General features: G+C 38.4%; 1 protein-coding gene across 1 annotated transcript in view; it reads left to right on the top strand.

Moving 5' to 3' along the window:
* Positions 1 to 19974, top strand: part of WWC3 (WWC family member 3) — a 101565-nt gene that overhangs the window by 62277 nt on the left and 19314 nt on the right. Inside the window, exons 8-11 of the mRNA XM_075714012.1 lie at positions 2103 to 2176; positions 11052 to 11294; positions 14553 to 14642; positions 15783 to 16357. Of these exons, the coding sequence (XP_075570127.1) occupies positions 2103 to 2176; positions 11052 to 11294; positions 14553 to 14642; positions 15783 to 16357 (982 nt within the window). The remainder of the gene's footprint in view (positions 1 to 2102; positions 2177 to 11051; positions 11295 to 14552; positions 14643 to 15782; positions 16358 to 19974) is intronic.

Raw genomic sequence — 19974 nt, 5'->3', positions numbered from 1 at the left:
AGATGGTTTTGTACTATAGTGATACATCGTTATTTCCTGGTTTAATTTAAGAGGTGTTGACTGTAGCAGAAGGAAAAATCCGAAGCGATACTGGTGGTGAGGGCGGTGTGTTTGCTTATTGTTTCCAGAGCATGTGAACGGCGCTCATGAGTGGTGGCCTTTGTGGTTCTGCTACTTGAGCATGGCACAGGAGCGTAGTGATGTGCTTGCAGGTCAGTGGCAGGTAAAATGAGCTCCCAGACTCAGCCAGCCCAGCAGAGCACTTCTTACATCATCACTTTGGTGACCACAGGCTCATCTCTGAGTAACAGCTTTTGCTGAGGTGTCCACGGACCTCTTCTCTTCTTGTCACCAGCTCTGACTTACTAATGCTTGTAATGATGCAGGAAGGAAGAAAATGCTTTGGCCATCTTGAAGTTGCAGTAGAGACCTGATTGTGCAATAGTGTGCCACATTAGTATTTTGGTAGTAGTGATGGATGGGGTTTCTTTGTTTTTTAAAAAAATCTTGGTTTTATTATGCTTGTCATCATCCTTCATGCATATCAAAAGTGTAGGGCAGACCTCTGTTCCTTTCTCCTGTGTGAGACAAGGGAAGTATTTGTTAGAGTCCCAAAGTATATTTCGTAAAAACTAACTAGCTCAGGAGTTTTTCCTGAGCTAGTCTGTCATACCTTTATGCTCAAATGTGCCTTTAAATGTGGTATTTGAGAGGAACATATAAATGTGGTATTTGAGAGGAACATATTATCATTCCTTGGAAATAATTCCGTATGAATGGCAGTGTGTATTCCAAATAATAAAAGTTTGGCTTGCACTATGGCACCCTAACTGTTCTTGAGCAATAAAACATTTTCTTCTGTGGACAAGATTGACAACAAAACAAGATGACCACCTGTTTGTAGTTTGGTAGTACTATAGTTTGGATGTTACTCCACATTCGGTTAGAAATTTTTATTGAACTATATAACTTTTTAATTGTAGGCTTTGATCATCCCATTTCTCCTCTATTGTCATCTTCCACTGGTGACTAGTTGCCAAGTTGGATGCCTCCAGGGGGCCTCTACAGAAGAGGAAATCTGTGTTTTTAAGATATAAGCATCTAAGAAAATTTAGCTAACACCAGGCTGTCTTTCAGTGTGTTAGGTAGATGGTGCCTTTGGGATGTCATTTTTCAGACTGGTGGTGGATGCGATTATTGAATTCCAAAATGAGTTACCAAAAGGAAAATAGCAGCGTTTTCCCATTCACAATACACAGAGTGCCATCCAAGACAAGCCGAATATAGCCTGAAAATTGTGTTTATCAGGTATAGATTTTTTTGTTAGGAAAATAAAATACATAATGATGTTAATTGTTTTCCTGGATTATTAGTAGTGGAATGTGAGTAAAAAAGAGGTAGAGTTTTTACACGTGTGATGATGAAGAGAGCAAAAGCAGAAGTTAGCTGAGAAATGCAGAGGTGCATCAATGCACTTAAACAGGGAGCTGGGTTTTAACTATTAGACAGTACACAGACTTCTGAAGAGGGGAACTGCTGATGCCCTAAGATGGAGAGAAGTTGCTGTAGAAGCTGGACTGTAAACAGTAGGAGTTGTAGCATAAATGTGCATTCTACGGCTGGTTCAAGGATCAGGTGATGTTTTTGTAATAGTGTTTAAAATACACTAATGATCTAAGTGCCAGGTAACGCATCACAGTACAGGGAATGTAATGTGAATTACTTCTAATTAAACTATCCATAAAATAGCTGTATCAAGTAGTAAAATATTTCAATTAAAAATACTCTTTGTGTTTTAGGCTTGGATAATGTTGAAAAGGTTTGACCATTCAGCAGTGATTCTGTTTGCTAACCCTTGATTTCCAGGTTCATAATTTATTGAAAGGGCTCATTTATCTTCTGTATTTTTAGCAGTAAACCATTTTTGTATTTCTAAGGCATAAAATCGGGTTTTATTATGTTACTACTTCAATGCATTGAGGTTTTTTAGTGAGTCTGGTAAGTGAGACTAATCTATCCCTTTCTTTGTTGTGAGAATGTTTTTAAAATCTCATTTCTCCCTCTCTTTTTCCCCCTCTCCTTCCTTTTCAACTCTGCAAAAGTTTGGGTTTGATGACAAAACAAGACTTGTAGACAAAGTAAGACTGAACTGGCAATATGAAGAGGCCAAGAAAAGGTAATTAAAGATAAATTTGTTGGTTTTTATTTTTACTCTTGTGATTATGAAGTTTTCAAAGTGGAACTGGAAGCAGCCTCCTAGCTGAAATGTCTTTAAGAATTACTAATTTGCTTACTGTTGAATAGTTCACAGATAATAAAAGCTTAGGCAAACATAAGACTTTATCATTAGATTATTATATTTATTTGCAGAGATAAAGCTAAATATCAGCCCTTTTCTACAGTTGTATAAACACAAAACTGCAGTCGTTTAATTGAACTGCTTTACATTTTTCCCCGTCTTCTCAAACCTCGATATAAACAGTTTTTAATTTTTCTTTTTTCTTTTCAACTTTTGTCTATTTTGCCAGTTTTTTACATCTCTCAGAACAAGGGTTAAAAAAAAGTTCAATACTTTTGCTCCATTTTTCTAATATTATGGTGACTCTTTCTTTGGGGGAAACCATAATGTTGTCGTATGCCTTGGCAGGGATTGGAAGCTTTATAGGCAATTCGCCATTTTGTTGTTCTTGGAAAATTTACCCACGTTTGGATAATACAGGCTTCAAAAAAGAATGAAATATGTTGCAAGCATGTTAGAGATACAGAGCTAAATCTTCAGGATTTGTAACTGGAATGAAAGTCTGCACTGTAAAATACTGCATGTGAATACCAGTGACTATTACCTCATAAAGGTTAAATAATTGGGAAAAAAAAGGGGCAAACCAAAAACCCGTTCAGTGTCCTGTTTGGTCGCAGGCTTAACCCTTAGTACTTAATAGTCCAGTGATAATTTAGTTCATGACAGTTGCTGAAAGGATAGAATTTAGTTTTATACTGTTTAGTTTAGCAGAGCCACTGGTGCTGTGAAGATTGTATTAAATGTTTTTAGTTTGGTTTTCTGACATACCTTTTCTGTGTGTTTTTCAAAACAATTCCCTTCTTGTGTGTTATTGCAGGGAAAAGATAGAATGGTGGGTTTTTTTGGGGTGGTTTTTGGTTTTGTTTTTTTTAGTAGCAGAAGCATTTCTCAGCTGGAAATGCCGAACATTTATTTATGCATGGAATGCAGTATTTCTGAACATCAGAAGTGAGCTGGGGTTTGAAGTTAATTAAGTGTAGAAAGTCTGGGTAACTAACCTTCCAACTAGAGAATAGTAATTGCAGTAAGGGTACATTTGCTGTCCCGGGATAGTGGCTCTGACAATGGTCCGTTATTTAGCAAAAGCATGTTAGTTGCTTTAAAATAGTAGCCTTATTCTGCCAGTATGTTGTACGGAAGTAATCAGCTTTCAGCTTTTGAGTGGAACTGCACAAAGCTCATTGGCCCTACCAGTTATCTCTGTGGTTGCATTCTTCATTTATCATGCATTCCTTCCCCTTAGCTTGCTGGCATTTCTGTAGGGCTTTTGTCTCTACTAAGTATCTTTGTGTTCGTTCTCCCTTGGCTGGTGAAATATCTACTGTTACTGCACAGTGTGGGTGACGGAATGTGCTGCGATGGATTAAAATCTACGAGGTAGAAAATTAAAATGCTACAGTATGTCACAAGTGTAAAGCAGTATATTATGACTACTTGCTGGTCAGGCGGGGTGTGGAAACATATAGCAAATAAGTACAACAGACAAACTGTCTTATTTCCAAGTTTTAATGGGAGACTTCTAAAATACACTGTAGGAGGAAAGTATGTCTTTTCCCTTATAGGAGAGCAGGAAAAAGCCCCACAAACTGAAGAGCAGTGTGTTGCATTTTAGTCACTCTTGTGAATCTAGCCAGAAGATCATACAGCTCTAGATATAAGCAGAGTATTTGCTATACATAGTAAAGAAGTTTTTAAAAATAAAAATATGTTCTCTGTATATGGTGTCTTAGCAAGGAAATGCAGTGTGGGGATTTCTGAATGAGCTGTCTTGAGGAATTCAGGAGATGAGAGCCAGTGATAGTAGAAAAGTTGGCTTATACTCCTAAAATATCTCTCCTCCCTCATAAAAGATAATTTGATTTTAATTCCTCCTTCAGAAATCTCTCTAACTACTGAGTGGTTTGGCCTTTGTATAAATTAAGACATTCACATAGCTTTTTTTTTCCCTTCAGTTTCCCACTGGAAGTTGGATAATTTGCAGTTTAATTTTTCCCGTGGGTATTTCAGATGTTGTGAGCTGTGGGTTCTGACTTCTTCAGCATGCTGGGGAAGAGGTCCTCTCTCCTGTGTCTGATCCAGGCTCTGGGAGGAGGCGTGTAAATTCTACTTTTTAACTTGCCAATCATGCTGAAGAGAAGCTCAATCACTTTTCTTCTGCTCTTTCTCTTCTCTCCCCCTCCATTATTTTTAAATAAACTGTACCTTATTTCCATGAAATTTCTTCTCTCAGATCTGTCAGTGTGGCCCTCCAGAGAAGCAGGAGGGAAGGAGGATGGTCTTTTTGAACAGACAGCCCCAAGCTGCCTGGATAAATACCGTTTTTAGTTTCAGTTGCTATTTCAGTGAGACCACCTCTCATGAAAGCATTTGCACACTGGAAAGTGTACCCCTCGAGCACTTTTCTGAAAAGACTGTTTCATAGAAAGAAGAATCAAAAGCAAATTGTTTTTCTTTGATAATTCTTGTGCAGTTCAGTATAACAACTACATGAAGTATATTAACAAATGATCATGAAATGTCATTGCTGCAGTGTCTCATATCCTGTGAAGTGTATTAATCAAGAGATGAAAAATGATCCCTCCAATAAGAAGCACGAAAATTTTTAACTGTGCTTTTAAAAAAATTTTTTTTAGTAATTCGGTATGATGGTAGCTGTCTTTAATGAACTAATACATCCAAGCATCTTCAACCAGCTTACCTAATTTGGGTGCAAAAGCAGTAATTTGTTTATACCTTCTGTAAATTTGAATTCAAAGATGTTATTTTTCAATTCAATTATTTAAATCATACAGTGACTGTCAACAGATTTATTTTAGCCTTGAAAAAGCCTCCTCCTCAGCTATGCTTAATATTTTCACATTCTTTTTAAGAATGCTACTTCTTTCTTTTCAGTATAGTTGCTGAATCGTTACTTTGTTGCTAATTTGTTGTTTCATTACCAAAATTAATTTTCAGTTGGGCTTTTGAAAGCACTAGCACAAGCTGAAGTGTGTCAGTACTATACTGACAAAATACATGTTGGTTGGATATTGATAGCAACATTCCAGTACTGATACAATAACATAGTCAAGTATTTTCCTGTTAAAATGCATCTTGTGTAGACAGGTTTCAAAGTATAATTGCCTGATTTCTAGTGAGATTTAGTGGATTTGTATGCTTTTATTCTGCTATAAACTACTCTGGAAATCTGATTTAGAGATGAAGTAATTTGTCTGATATCACATAAATATCTGGCTCAGGCATGTCAGCTAAACCTAAATCTCCCAGTGTCAGTTTTTAAACATAAAACTTTTTCTTTGGGTTATAAAGGGAGTTGAGCCATGCTCTTGAACTGTCTGTAAAGTTTTCATTATACCAGTTTACCTGTGAATTGGGCAAAATACTAATTCCTCTCCTCCATCGGTTTTAGCAGACTTTGCAATTTTCCTAAAGGTGAATACCTAATTTTATCTGCAGAATGCCAGTGGGCTCTAAAGGTTTCATGAGTGTCTTAAGCCAATTTAAGACCTCCTTGTTATTGAATCGGGCTGCCAGGAAGGCTGGATATTCTACAGAGTGTACTCGTGTTGTCCGCCAAAGCCACAGTGGCACATACTTGCAGGAACAGCCAAAGTAGACACAGTGGAGAAATTTTGTGAGCATTTGGCAGAGTTCCCCAGCTTCTTGTTCTTTCCATTTCTTTCTTCCCCTTTCTCTAGCCTTCCCCTCTTTGGATATAAATCATAATCCACTCTCAAGAGGGTTCGTACATACCAGAAATTACCGACTTCTTACACCCTTCGTTACGTGTCTTCAGTCCCACAGCCACCTCCTCTGGGTATGGCATGTGGGAGAAGTTCCCTGTTACCTGAAGTGGCGGAGAACTGGATCCAATTATAAGCCCATTATAAGACTAAGGAAAAGAATAAGCTGGGCTGATTTATGTTGATTGTCTTTGCATATTTGTGTGATCTTAGCCACCATTCTCCTCCAAATCATAATTGTGGATTTTTTTCTTTATTTCATCCCCACCCGTCTTCCCATTCCACAGGTAACAAAGGCCTCAGCTGTAGAGTGGTCTGATATGTCATCCAAAAGTCTAGGCATTTAAATGTAAGGGGCTATTGTTTGGTTTTTTCTTTTTTCCTTGGAAAATTCAAACAAAGTAAGTTCAAAGAACTTGTTTAAGCTAGAAAGACCAGAGCTTGTAGGTTAGGAAGTGCCAGCTGTAGGATACCCATAATTTGTCCCTTTTATGGGCATGAGTTAGGACCTTTGTATTGCCTCAGAGTATTTCCCTTTCCCAGACACCTGTCTTGTTCATAATCTGAGTAATGGTCTAAACATGGAGTTAATTGTAATTGTAAATCAGACTCTTTCATCTCACAAAAAGTGATTTTTACTTTAATATCACTTCTCATGCTATATTTTAATAAATAACCTCTGTTAAACTGAAATGTTCTCGAGCTAAGCAGTATAATTTCATTAGTGCCGGGTTCAGATACCAGTCCTGAAAGTGAGGTTCTAGACACTTACAAAATCTTTTAGGTTCCCCAGATATTTCCAGTAACAGAAGGGGTGCCCTGTTTTGTCTAGGGCGGGCCTGTGTAGATATATAACGATTCAGATATGCTGTAAATTCTGAAAATACATGTTTTTTTGCCACCGTGATGTAGTTTGTGTAGTAAACTACCGGCTGTACTCATCTCCACCCTCATGCTATGTCTACATTATCTTGGGCTAGGCATCATTCTAGCTACATTAGTATGGCCATTCCAGGGCAAGTTTGCCATTTCGAATCAGTGTTTACTTAAGATCACCAGGTTAAACCTTTGTCATCCCATCTGTGCCCCTCCTGCTTTTCTGCTTAACAGGAGCTGTTATATTCATCTCCATTTGAAATTTTTAAATACTGAAATAAGCAGCGAGTCGGTCTGCCTACCTAGGAAACCAGTCATTTGATACCACCTACTCGAGCATGGAATGCAAGCTTCTCAGCACTTGTTATGCAAGGATGGGAATGGGCAAAATGCCTGGAATGTTGATGGCTCAAAATTAACTGTTTTTTCCCCAGGAATATGTTCCCTATCAGTAGGGACCTCAGTATCTGGCATTAGGCCAGATAAAAGTACTCTTTTACTGTGACTACACTTAAGAAGTAGTATCTTAAAAAATACTCAGTAGGAAGGAAAAATGTGTTTGAAAAACAGAGGCTTCATAAAGGATCCTAATCTTCCCGCCCCCTCCCCTTCAATTACAATCTATGTCAAGTCATTGATTTATTTAAGCGGGTGTTTAAGGTAGGTGTATATATGCACTGAGTCCGAAAATGCAAAACAGCCACTTTTTTGTAACATACCAGCAGTGAGAATGGCTGGTGTAGTATAGGTATAAAATCTGGCATGGACAAGCACAGTGAAATTGCTTATTTATGCATTTATTGTGTTTGTGAAGAAAACCTGTGTTGGGAGAAGACAAATTGCAATTATGGAACGTGCTTAAGAGGATTTTCTATTACGTTTTTAGCAGAACTGAACATGACTCCTCAGATATTTTTCTTCGGTTTGAGTGAGTGAGACCATAAAAAACTTCGGGATGTTTCCTAGCCAAGGAGATAAATTTTAAAAAGTTTATCACTGGTAGCTTTTTGGAATTCAGTCCTCAGTGGAAAGTAAGCAACAAAATTCCCCAAAAACTTTGGTTCATTTGCAGGAAATACAGGTTGCAGAAAGTCTGGGTTATTGGTGCTGAAGTTGCCCTCCCAACAGTTTCCTGCATTATGTAGTGTTTTGCGAGTGCTTTCTCTTTGCTTAAAGGGAAAATGTAGAGACAAGAAGAGCTAGATGAAATGCTGAGAGTGTCAAGGGAATCAAAGTAAATACCTAATCAGATATTGGAACTCTTCAGTGATACAAGCCTTGTCCACAGCAGTACTTTTCCCTTTAATAACAGTATAATTAAGTTGCTGTATGACAACTTCCTACTTTCAAAGCATCATTATAACAGAAATTTAGGGGAAAAAACAAACTTTAAACTGGAATGTCGTACACAAAGGGAGTTACGTGCTCTCAGCAAGCTCAAGAGTCTAAATTAAAACCTCTTGTATTGAAGGTGGCATTTTACTCTACAGCCGAGCGGATTCAGTGGTTAAGTAGCACTGAAAGGGGGGATCCCACCTTCCCCTCTTGCCTGCTGGTACTTTTCTTTCTCGCCTGCATTAGCATTTATTTGCTCCTATGGTCAGCTTCTTAACCAGCTCAACCTGCATTAGAAAAATAGCTAACAAAACAATTGTAGGTATTAAAATGAAGGAGAGGGTCAGTCCTTCAGCTATCTTATAAAACAACCCAGGGACTTCACCAGGCACGTCTCATCTTCTTTCATCCACAAGCTGTGTAAGAGCTTATGGACATGGTCACTCAAATACATTGCCAGGGCTCATCTGATTCACACTTGCTTGCCAAGTTATGATAACCCAACCGGACCTGAATTCTGTAATTCTGTTGAAAGGACCTTGAGTCCCCATTTGTTTCATTTGGCACTGAAGACTTGAAAATCAAGCTGTATATGCCTCCAGGAGTGTTTACTGGATCTTTAACAGCATAGCAGCCTGGGTAGGGGAGAGGAGGGATCCTGAATCTGCTCACTCTTCCTGGCCCTGATGTTTGGTCGATGGGGCAAGGTGTTCTTCAGGAAGCTGCATCTGGAATTCATGCACAATAACTGAGGCATGAAATATGTGGACTATACGTATCGATTCACAATGGTGCTTTCAGTAGCTATTGGCAGGAAGTTTGTTATTAATGCAAGGGGCAGGAAATGGTATTGGAGGGCTTGATAAAGTATTCTGCTTTAGACTAAAATGTAACATAGTATCATAGAATCATAGAATGCTTTGGGTTGGAAGGGACCTTTAGAGGCCATCCAGCCCAACCCCCTGCAGTGAGCAGGGACAGCTTTAACCAGATCAGGGCGCTCAGAGCCCCGTCCAACCTGACCTTGAATGTTGCCAGGGATGGGGCCTCTACCACCTCTCTGGGCAACCTGTTCCAGTGCTTGACCACTCTCATTGTAAAAAACTTCTTTCTAATGTCTAGTCTAAATCTATTCTTCTTTAGTTTAAATCCATTATTCCTTGTCCTGTCACAACAGGTCTTATTAAAAGTACCCAAGGTCTTTACTTGCTGTAAATGAAATCTAAGGGGGGGGGGGGGGAGGGGAAATCTAGTTGACAAAATTCACAGTAAAATTCCTATTCATATATGAATGCAGTCATTGTGAAATGACTTATATTGATACTTATTTCCCTTTCCCTGATAATAAGATGGCCAAATATTTTCCAGGTGTCAGTATGAAATAAACATTGCATGAGCTTTTGTTTTTAGATGGGAAAGACCTTACCTTTGTCATGTCTATGCCTCTTCTTTTATTCTTAAATATATGTTATCACAATGTGGATCTTCTGTTTGCTTGTTATGTACTTTTACCTTGCTTTGTTTGTTATTTTTTATTTCTTACCAGATATTTTGGAAAAAAAGATTACTTAAACTAACTTACTAAAAGAATGAATGCATATCGCACTTTTATGGCTGGCTCTAAATATGCATTTATTTATTTAAAGGGTGATAATCTTTTATGGTGCACTGAACTTTGAATGCTATCATTTCAAAGTGAAGATGAAACTGAGGTGTACAACTGCATAACTGTTGTACAGTTCTTTAGTTTCAAATGTTCAAAAATCAGAAAGCTAGATTTTCTCTTATTTACTTTTCAACTGTAACATTCTAAAGTGTCTAAATTGCCCATTGTAAGACAAGCATCAATACCTAGCAGCAAAAGAGTGTTCTCCCTGTTATGCTTATATACCTTTTGATTTTGCCAAAAGAAACACTTGTGAAATTTTTAGCTTTAGGGTTCTTTGTCATATTTATAAGAGTTCAACATTTTTTTTTTTTTTTTAGCAGAACGTTTTCTTAAAATGTCAACTGTGAAATTATTCTTATAACTGTTGTTTCATGTAGTGGTTCAGCATATTGAGATACAGGAAACTACTTTTGGCTGTAAAGCCTGCTACAAAAAAAAAAAATCAAATTAGCTTATTTAATTGCTTGATTTGATAATGGATCCATCTAAAGCCACCTGTGTTTTGTAACCAGTAAACCTTTTTTCCAGACCTATGTTTTTGTTTTACTGGCAGCTTATTTATTCTTAAAATTTTGTTGTCGGTCAGGACTACCTAATATTTTCAGCCCCTTGAACCATTCCTCTACTAGGTGGGACATGAATATATGGACCTACTGTCATTAGATAAGCATCTGCCCTTCATCCCCTTCAACTTCTCACTGCACTTTTGAAATCCCAAGTTAAGATCTGATAGTGGAAGAATGAGGAATGAAAGGATGTTCAACTTCCATCAGTTGTACAGGCAGCAAACTCAAGAGCTCTAAAATATCAATTGATTTATTACAAAATGAGGAAGCTAAGATGACAGATATTGTCCATGTGACAGATAAATGCACTGTAGTTCTTATACAGCTACTCACTTAGGAGCACTTGCAATTCTTTAGTGTTTTAAAAATAGACAAAACAAAACAGAAAGACTCACCCCAAAACCCAGAAACAAATAATCCTTCCAAACTCCTCTAAATTTTCTTCTTTCGAAATTTAGAAGAAAAAAGTCAGAGAAGTCAACAGCCTTCACCTTCTGGTATTTTTCCTCTTAATTCATCTTTTTCTCTTCTGTATTTTGAAATATATTTATCCTCTTTTAAAGAGTTTCGAATATACAACAGCAGCTGGCCTTGCTAGACAATGAATCTTGGCCAGGGATGGCTGAAGCGGACAGGGACCGTCTTCAGCTTATCAAAGAGAAGGAGGCTCTTCTTCAGGAGTTGCAGCTCATCAGTCAGCAGAGACGGTCCCCAGAAGACATTGCACGTTTGGAGGAAGAAAAAAGACGCCTGGAGGATGAAATTCAACGGGCTCGAGCAACGTCTGCTCATGGGGCCACTGAAAGGTTTGGGAACTTAAATCGTTTTCTTATCTACTGTAAGATCCATATAGGTAGTTTCAAAAGGAAATATACGGAATTTCACTGTGTTTGAGACAAACAAACAAAAAAATTACTGGAGTAGTTTTCTTTCAAAAAAGGAAGGTACTGCTCCTGACTGCTGTTACTTAATTCTGTCTGTCTTGAAGTTTTCTGAAGGAGGGTAGAGTGATGTCGACTGGTTAGTTCTCCTTTCATTCATCTAAACAGTCTGAATAGGAAGAAGATATCAGAATAGAGTCACAAAAGATGCTTGGAAAAAGTCTGAGTGATATTGTCTGAAAATAGAGACCTGAATAACAGTACCTGGATAGTGAAAGATTTTTCTGTTATTTTGCAGTGGAGTAATATTCATCTCCAAAAGCATCAGAACAAAGATCCTTTCCCATATTTGGTTTCTGCCTTATAAGAGGAAAGTTAAATGATTAAGTTTTTACTGCCTTTTGTATACAGTTTTCCTTTTAATTTGCAATCTCAGCAATGGGAGCACATCCCAACTCTGACATTCAGAGGACATAGTAAACAGAGTCATTCTTGAAGACTTAAATTAAATGTCAAGTTATGTGTAAAAACAAACAACCCCCAAAACATATTAATGGAAACACTGTTTATTTCAAAGTTGCCGAGCTTTTCCTGTAGCCGAAGAAATGGACAAAACCTCTGTAACCTCATCTTGTTACCATAGGCTGCTTCCAGTGAAAGTGAGAAAGTACGCGTTTCCCAGGCTTGCTTGTCTTAAATAGTGGTAAAAACCCAGGTTTGACACTTGAGGAAAACTATATGAACCAGCTTTAATGTGATCTGTGTAAAGGTTAATATTTACATAATTAAAACACACTTAAAATACTTGGAAGTGCCTTCCATATACAAATTTTGAGAACTTCAGTTCCTTTGAAAAGGCTTACTTCAGACAGTAAATTCAGGCAATAAATAGAAAATTCACAGCCAACCTACAGTTCAATGTTATATATTTTGTGATTTTTTGCAATATTGTTACAGTGGCTTTCCAGATTAAACTGACAAAAAAGGGAGTTCACTTTACACTGCAGTGTAGTAAGTTTTATTTGTTGTTTTTGGGCCCTCATGTTAGGTAGTGCATACTATGTTGGCAGGGCGGCCAAGCTATTTTTCCATGTAGATGATGTTGTGGAAACCAGCGTTCCAATGTGATACTTGATATTTCAAATGCTAGCAAAAAGTTGAGAAGAAGTTAGAATAATATTGAAGGGCACTCTATTTCAGCATAACATACTGGAGGAAAGCTTAACTATTAGTAGCCCTAATTTATTTGTTTGTTTTAGGCTCAGGAATAACCAAAACCATTCCTAGTTCTGCTTTTCTATTTCCACTTTCTCCTAATCATGAAATACAAAGAAGTTTCCTCTTTAAATAATTACCAGTTCCATTCTGTTAGTGAGTTTTAAAGGCACTGAGTTATGTGCAGATCAGAACTAACTTGAATTCTTTATGACAGAGGTGGGGTTTTTTGTGGGGTTTTTTTTTGTGGTTTGGCTTTTTTTTTAAAGATTGGCTGGCAGCCTTAGTTGGAGGCATTCTCTTGCCCTTTAGCACAGCTACCTACCTTACAGAATTGATGACTGTGGAGTATAGGTTCCTAAGTTTGTTGGGTTTTTTGTTTGTTTCTTTGGGTTTTTTTAAAGTAGGTTGTGTGGATACCCCTTCTTTCCCCTGAAAGCTTTTGAGTCAGTTAAGTTTCTTGCATCCTTTGGTCTCTTTGTTTTGGTTCCTGCATGCAGTGCCTTTATCATGTAAGTTCACATAGGTGAGCTGCAGCCTTCCTTGCACCACTTGGTTAGCCTGGTCTGGGGTCCACAGAAGCAGGAGAAAAGCTTCAGTGTTGCACGCACTCGGGGGTGCAGCTTCCGCTGTGTGGCGGCAATGAAGGGAGCCTCCCCAGAGGGCGGGGGGGTTGCTGGAGCGTAGTGCTACAGCCCCTTGCCAGCATATGAATTAATGAAGTTGGAGGCCAAGAAAGTTGAGCAATTTATGTTTTTACTGCTAACAAAGACACATTTTTTTCATGTCTTAACCATCCAGAGTTCATTGAAACTAACGCTGCCATTTTGTTTCATCCAGAAGGACTCCCTTTTTGTTGATTTTTTTTGTTTGTTTCTTTTTTTAAACTTTTTATTTTGCCCATTAACATGTTGAATTCTAACAGCGCTCTCTGCAGTTGAGGAAGGTCCAAAGCACTCAAATAAGTTTGATCTGCTTTCTCCAAACTGTCTATTAGAATGCCAATTTGCAGCCAGCTTGTGAATGCAGGGCTGGAGCAGTAGCTTTCCTGGATGTAGAAATGTACAACACAAAACAGATTACCACCCTGATTTTATTTTCAAGTTCAGTGATTGGGCTTGGAAAAACAAAACGCCAGGAATACTTATAATTCTGGATTCAGGAAAAGAATAAATGTAATATCAATGGATTAAATCTGTTCTTCAAAGTTTTAATAATCTCAAAATACAGAATGTAAGATATCTTACAGGTATATGAGGCCAACAGCATTGTAGGTGCATTCCATTTGCATTGTGGCAGTGGTACTAATTCAGCTGCTTTTATGGGCAAAAAAATTAGTTGCAGCAAGACATTTTTGTCATTTTTTTGTCATAGCTTAGTATTCAAAATGCTGTATCACTGGCTTAAATATAATGATATATAAATGTGCTTGAAACACCTAGAATTAGAGCTTAAAGTTGAGTTTTATGGTTACTGGCTAACAGAAGTCTGCCAAAAATTTTCTTTTTCTCTTTGAAATTTGACACTAATTAGGTTGGATAATGGGGCTATTTGGAATATTTTTTTCCTGCCGAGGCGATGAAAGTCATACTAGTTATCTGTATTTTACTGGCACAATCAGGTTGATGGAAAGAGAAAAAAAAAATCTTGTAAGTCTGATGTTTTTACCGAGGACTTTTTATGATTTGCTAATTGCTGTAGTGTATTTTCAACATCATGACTCTTACACTGTGCTTCAATTACTGTTCTTGTCTGGGAATTCTGCTGGAGTCTTGGTTCTTGTGTTCTTGCTGGAATTACTGTCTCTGCATATGAGCTGCGTAAATTAAAACTTTTCATTAAACAGTGAAACTTCTTTTCATGTTCCAAACTGCAATGCAGTGATATTTTTCTGTACTTGGAAAGCTCCTAGCACTTCCTGAGCACTACTGTAATGAAAAATAGTAATATGTATCTGTTTAATTATAGGATACTGTTACAGGAAAAGAGAAATTGTTTGCTTATGCAACTAGAAGAAGCTACACGTTTAACTTCATATTTACACTCCCAGTTAAAAAGGTGAGTTATGTAAAACCAGCAGGTTTTGAAGTTTAACTGCAGCAGAGAAGAATATTAATAATATATAAAGTTTACCTTTTAATACTTATATGTATGTGTGCCAAGGAAATTAATTTTTTTACTAAATTTGTACAGTTTGGTCTATGGAATGTGATGATTTGGATGGAGTTTTATAAATAGTATTAGTGATGGCTGTTTGGGCTAGATTATTATGTGTATTTGGGAATTTTATAGGTTATCTTATTTTCTGAAAAGAAGATATGTACTTAAAACTTGTTGTAATATTGTTACAGTTTTATTAATATGAAGATAACATTCTTTCAAGTTCTGTAAGGCTTTAATATTCTGATACCCTCTCCAAAGGAGGGGTTTTTGATCCCCGGTGAGATGACAAAATTTTGCCATTTAAATATGAGAATGTGCTAAGACCCACACAGAAGCCCAGAATGTTTTGCGTGTTCACACTCGCAGCTGCCTTTTCAGATGCAGCTCTTGGGGATTCCTCAGCTCAACACCATGCCAACATCAAAAGCTCAGTTCCTGCTGTGTCTCACTTCATCTCTCTGTCACTTACATTCTTCTCTCCCTAACTGTCTGAGTGGTAGGAGGAACTGGAATAGGATTCATCCTAAAGTCTTTTTTATTTTGCACTGGAAAAACTTGCGAGGGTGAGGCTTACACAGCAGTTTGTTAGGAATTTCCAAATCCCGTCGCACTTCTTCTCCCTGATACGTTTATGACCCATCATTAATGTAAATGCAAGCTGGATCATGGTAATCTACCCTTCCTGGCTTTACACAGACTCCATGGATCCAGATACTGCTCTGAACTCTTTTTTGCCGAATTGTGGCTGCTTACACATTGGAGGAAAGAGTAGACTCGTCCTGTTGGACTGTTTGTCTTCAGGCACTTGGTCCTGATTTGGTTGTCACTTGCACTGTTCCAGTCGTGGTCGTGCTTGAGACCAGGGCAAGAGACACGAGCTAGACATTAAAATGCCAAATCATCTCTCCATGTCACAGTACTGAATACATGTAAAATTGCTTGTGTAATCTGGATTGACTTTTTTATGTCTGCGCTGGTTTTTCTGGTTATATTTGAAGGGGCCTTTTTTGTTTTCTCTCTCTTTGCCTGCTGTAGTCTGTCGGCTAGCACCCTCACAATGTCCTCTGGCAGCAGCAGGGGATCCCTGGCCTCCAGTCGAGGATCCTTGGCCTCCAGCAGAGGCTCCCTCAGCTCGGTCAGCTTTACGGACATCTATGGCCTTCCGCAGTATGACAAATCAGACAGCATTACAGACTATGGGCAGCATTTACGCTTTGACATAATTCCCTTTGAGTCTCTCACAAAGGATGTGCCATACGCTGATCCCATTGGACACTCGAATTTCAATAAGCAGCGGAGGTCTCTGGATACCCCGCAGTCCCTGGCGTCCCTGTCATCGCGGTCCTCCTTGTCATCATTGTCCCCTCCAAGCTCACCTCTGGACACCCCGTTTCTCTCTGCGTCTCGAGATTCTCCCTTAGCTCAGATGTCGGAAGGTTTTGAGGAGATGGCAAGCATAGGAGCCCTGGAAATACTCAGGGCTCAGACCACAGCATTGGGTGACGATGATACACAAGGAACGAGCTCATCTCAGACGTCTGCTTACCCTGTGGACAATGAAGGGCTGCGAGAAATGGGAGCACAGCTGACTGCTGTCCAGACTGGTGGAGGTGAGTTTCTGGACATCGTTCTTTTGTCACATTATTATAGCAAATGTCACACAGACCGCAGCATACGAGCACAGTAGAGATTGTTCCTCAGTTTGGCTTATTTTACTTCCATCAGTTAAAAATCGCATGGTACATGTTAGCTGCTAAAAAACTGCCCAACCAACTGAAAAAAAAACCCAAAACCCCAAACTTTAGATTTAGGACAAGGAGTGAAAGAGCAGAGAAATCCTTGTAAATAGATCTTAAAATAGTGGTGAATTGGGTGGAGAAAGGGAATGGAATGTGGACTTTCTTTGGAGTGTAGTACATCAAGGAATAAGAAATATTTTGTTCTTGGATTGGGAATTGGTAAAAAAAAGCATGGTTTAGTTACTTCTGAGGCCCCCAATTGTGCCCATGTTGCCATTATTCTGGTAATTTAAAGCAACACAAACCCAGGGGAGATAGGGGGGGAAAAAAACCCAAACCCAAAAAAACCCCCAAACACAAAACCAGGCATGTGGTGATGCTGCCGACAGTACTTGAAGGCTGGCGGACTCCATGCTGAACTCATACGCACCCCAGACCAGGTTAAGGTCTGCAATTGAGCAGAAGCCCCAGTGGCACGGCAGTCATAAGTGCGTGGTGCACTGTGCTCATGAGTGCTTTGTCAGCCAAGGAACATCTTTTTAGAGGGTGTGTGAGAAGTTAAGCGTCCACTTGAGTGGTTGTCTCGGAGAACCTGTGCTCTGTAATTGCTGAGGAGCGATATGTGCAGTTACCATGGCGCACACACTGTTGAGTTTTCTTTTCCTGCTTGACTGTGAAGTTGATGGTCTTGCTCTAGATTGCATCGGTGGAAGCTTCTGAGGCACTACAGTTGAGAAACATAAATCAGAGAGATCAAAAGAGGAAACAAACCTTTTTAAAAAAACAAAAGAAATTTAAAAACCTGAGCGTACAGACACATGAGAAATTTCCTGTTTTAATCAAATGAAGAACTGCTGTTAAAATGAAAAAGAGTATTCCTTCATGGTGACGTATTTGTGTGTTGGCTTGCTCATGTTTCTAATAAAACTATACCAGCAGAGAAGGGCTTTTAGAGACTATTTTTAATATTAAAGATATTAATGCCATTTCTATATCCAGAATTCTGTTTGCAGTTGTGTAGAATATTGCATTCAGGACTTACGACATCAGGAGTAAAATGAAATAAAACCAGAGAATGTATCAAATTATCCTCCCAAAATCACATTTGTCAAGTGATAATGAGAAGGAATATTGACAGTATCTAAGGAAAAGCTTTCAGCTTTTTATTTTTACAAAGAAAATGTCACCACTGTGCTAAAAAGCCTGTATTGCTCGAACAGTATTTGAGTCTAGACTCACCTACTTTCCTTAACGCAGCTGGCATTGCCAGAAGATACTGCTGCAGAATTTACATTTACTAGATGTAAACATTTTTAGTGCCCATATTGCAGCTTTCAGACCAAAATAAACAGAATTCCAGAGACCAGCATGTAAGCTTGTGCTTAAATTAGTGCCATGAAGAGGCTTCCTGAGGCTTTCTTTAAACCTCAGAGCAGACCACAGCATGTCTTCACCCATTGTGGTAAGTGAAACTATGTTAGTAGTTCATTTATAGCTCGTACGTGTTTCCTAGAAGTGAAGACCTGGTCCGAGGGCCTAGGGAGCAATAGGATGAGGGTCAAGTTCTTGGTTGGTTTTCTTTTTCTCTCTTCTCTGCCACGTTTCTACGCATTTCACATTTCTCTGAAAACCTCTGGCAGAACATGCCTGTGCTACATGCTGTTGCTGCTGCGGTGTCCAGCTCCTAGTCCAGGGGTTACAATTTTTCTCTGCGTACAACAGAGTGCTTTGTGTTGCTTTTTGAGGAAGAATTTACTGTTAAAAGGTAGCCAGGCTGTCTTTTTTTGAGGTTTTTTGGTGGTTTTTTTTTTAATACTTGAATTTGAAAACAATTGCTTAAGAAAAATTTGTTTCACCTTTCTGATTTTTGGCTGGAGTCATGACTACTTTGAGTTCCGCGCTCACTGGCTGGTGGGTTTGCGATTGTAATGCAGTTGTTTGCAGGTAGCAGTTGGAAGTTTTGAAATTATTTTGATTTTGTACTCTTTTCTTGAAGAATTTGATGGAGCACCAAGCTCATATATCACAGTTCGGGAACCCCCAGATGTTGGGGGGTTTTGGTTTTCAGTAAGGTACTATGCAGTGTGCTTTGCTGCTGCCACCCAATGGTCTGGTAGCATAATGCGATGCTGGAAAAACAGTAAGTCTGAGCTCGGACAAATCTTTTGCCTGTTCCTTTCACTAGACAAAACATGAGGTAATTCTTGCAAATTCTGGAGGCCGGGAGGGTTAACACAGAATACACTGTATGTACTTTGCACTGAAGCAGCACTTGAGCAAGTTCAAGGAGTTCTTCAGGAACTGCAGTTTTGATGTTCAGTTGCTGATCTGCTGTTTTATTGTTCTGCATCTGTCTTGGGGACGTATTGTGAAATATGTTAGCGTGTGTGAATGGAGGGAATATGCCTGAGAGGTTACATCTATTGTATTTATAAAGCTGTGAGTGGGAGGAAGCATGTTAATAAAATACTGGTCTTTAATATCTTCACTATCTGTTCCTCTCTATCCTAAAATAATCTTTCAAGTGCTAAGTTTCCTTTAATGCCTAAATAACCTCTTGTTTGCAAAATATTGTCATAGATCTACAAGGTGATTTATCATTGTGTGCTTTTCATTTTGTCTTGTTTCTCATGCGGCACAACAGAAAAATTCACTGTAAGTGAACCTGAAATTACTTATTGTGCTAGTTTTGCCTGTAATTTCCAGTGTGTTTTTCTGTGTGAAGTGTTGGTTGTTTTGGGGGGGGTGGTGTTTTGTTTTTTGGTTGTTTGTTTTTGGTTTGTTGGGGGGTTTTTTTGAGTTGCATGTGAAGAAACAGGAGATTTTTGCTACATTTGGTTTTATTTGTTATTGTGCTGTATCTGTTTAATCATTATGGCATAGTTAATTTTTTGCTCTGTCAACTAAACAATATACTCATGGCTGTAGTTAAATTCCTGGAAAAGTGTTGGGTGAGCTTCAGCTTTATTATATCATAGTAATGCCTGGCAGCGTCATGATAGGTAAGGTCTGTTTGTGTCTCTGATTTAGTTTTTATGAGAGTGACTATTTTATTAGTGCATTTTGAGCTGACTTGTGGTATTTGTAGTCTCATAAGTTTGTGAAATATGCTTTAGATTAATTTAGCTAATGAAATCTTGGACACCAAAATTTCCTTTGAAGTTCACTTTTTCAACTAATGATGCTTGAGAATATTCTTTTAATCAGGGCTGTCATGTTTATCAAGCCTTGGCACCTAGTAGTTCTGGAATTCATATGTATTGTTCACTGAGTTTGTTATTTTAATAGGAAAATGAAAGGTAATTGTCATCTTAGAAACTTTATTTTTAAACAATTCTTTAGCTTCCAGTATTGGAAGGCCTGCAACCTGTGCTAAACCTTGTTCTGTTTAAACCATAATCTGATGTTTCTTTGTTCTTGACCAATTTTTCCTGCTGACTTCATTTTTTCTAGTCAAGGGCATGTTTTGGTGTTTGCATCTCTCCCAA

The sequence above is a fragment of the Pelecanus crispus genome, chromosome 1, assembly GCF_030463565.1.
Source record: "Pelecanus crispus isolate bPelCri1 chromosome 1, bPelCri1.pri, whole genome shotgun sequence".
Lineage (NCBI taxonomy): Eukaryota > Metazoa > Chordata > Aves > Pelecaniformes > Pelecanidae > Pelecanus > Pelecanus crispus.
Note: the sequence above shows the minus strand (reverse complement) of the source record. Positions and strands in the feature narration are given on the sequence as shown.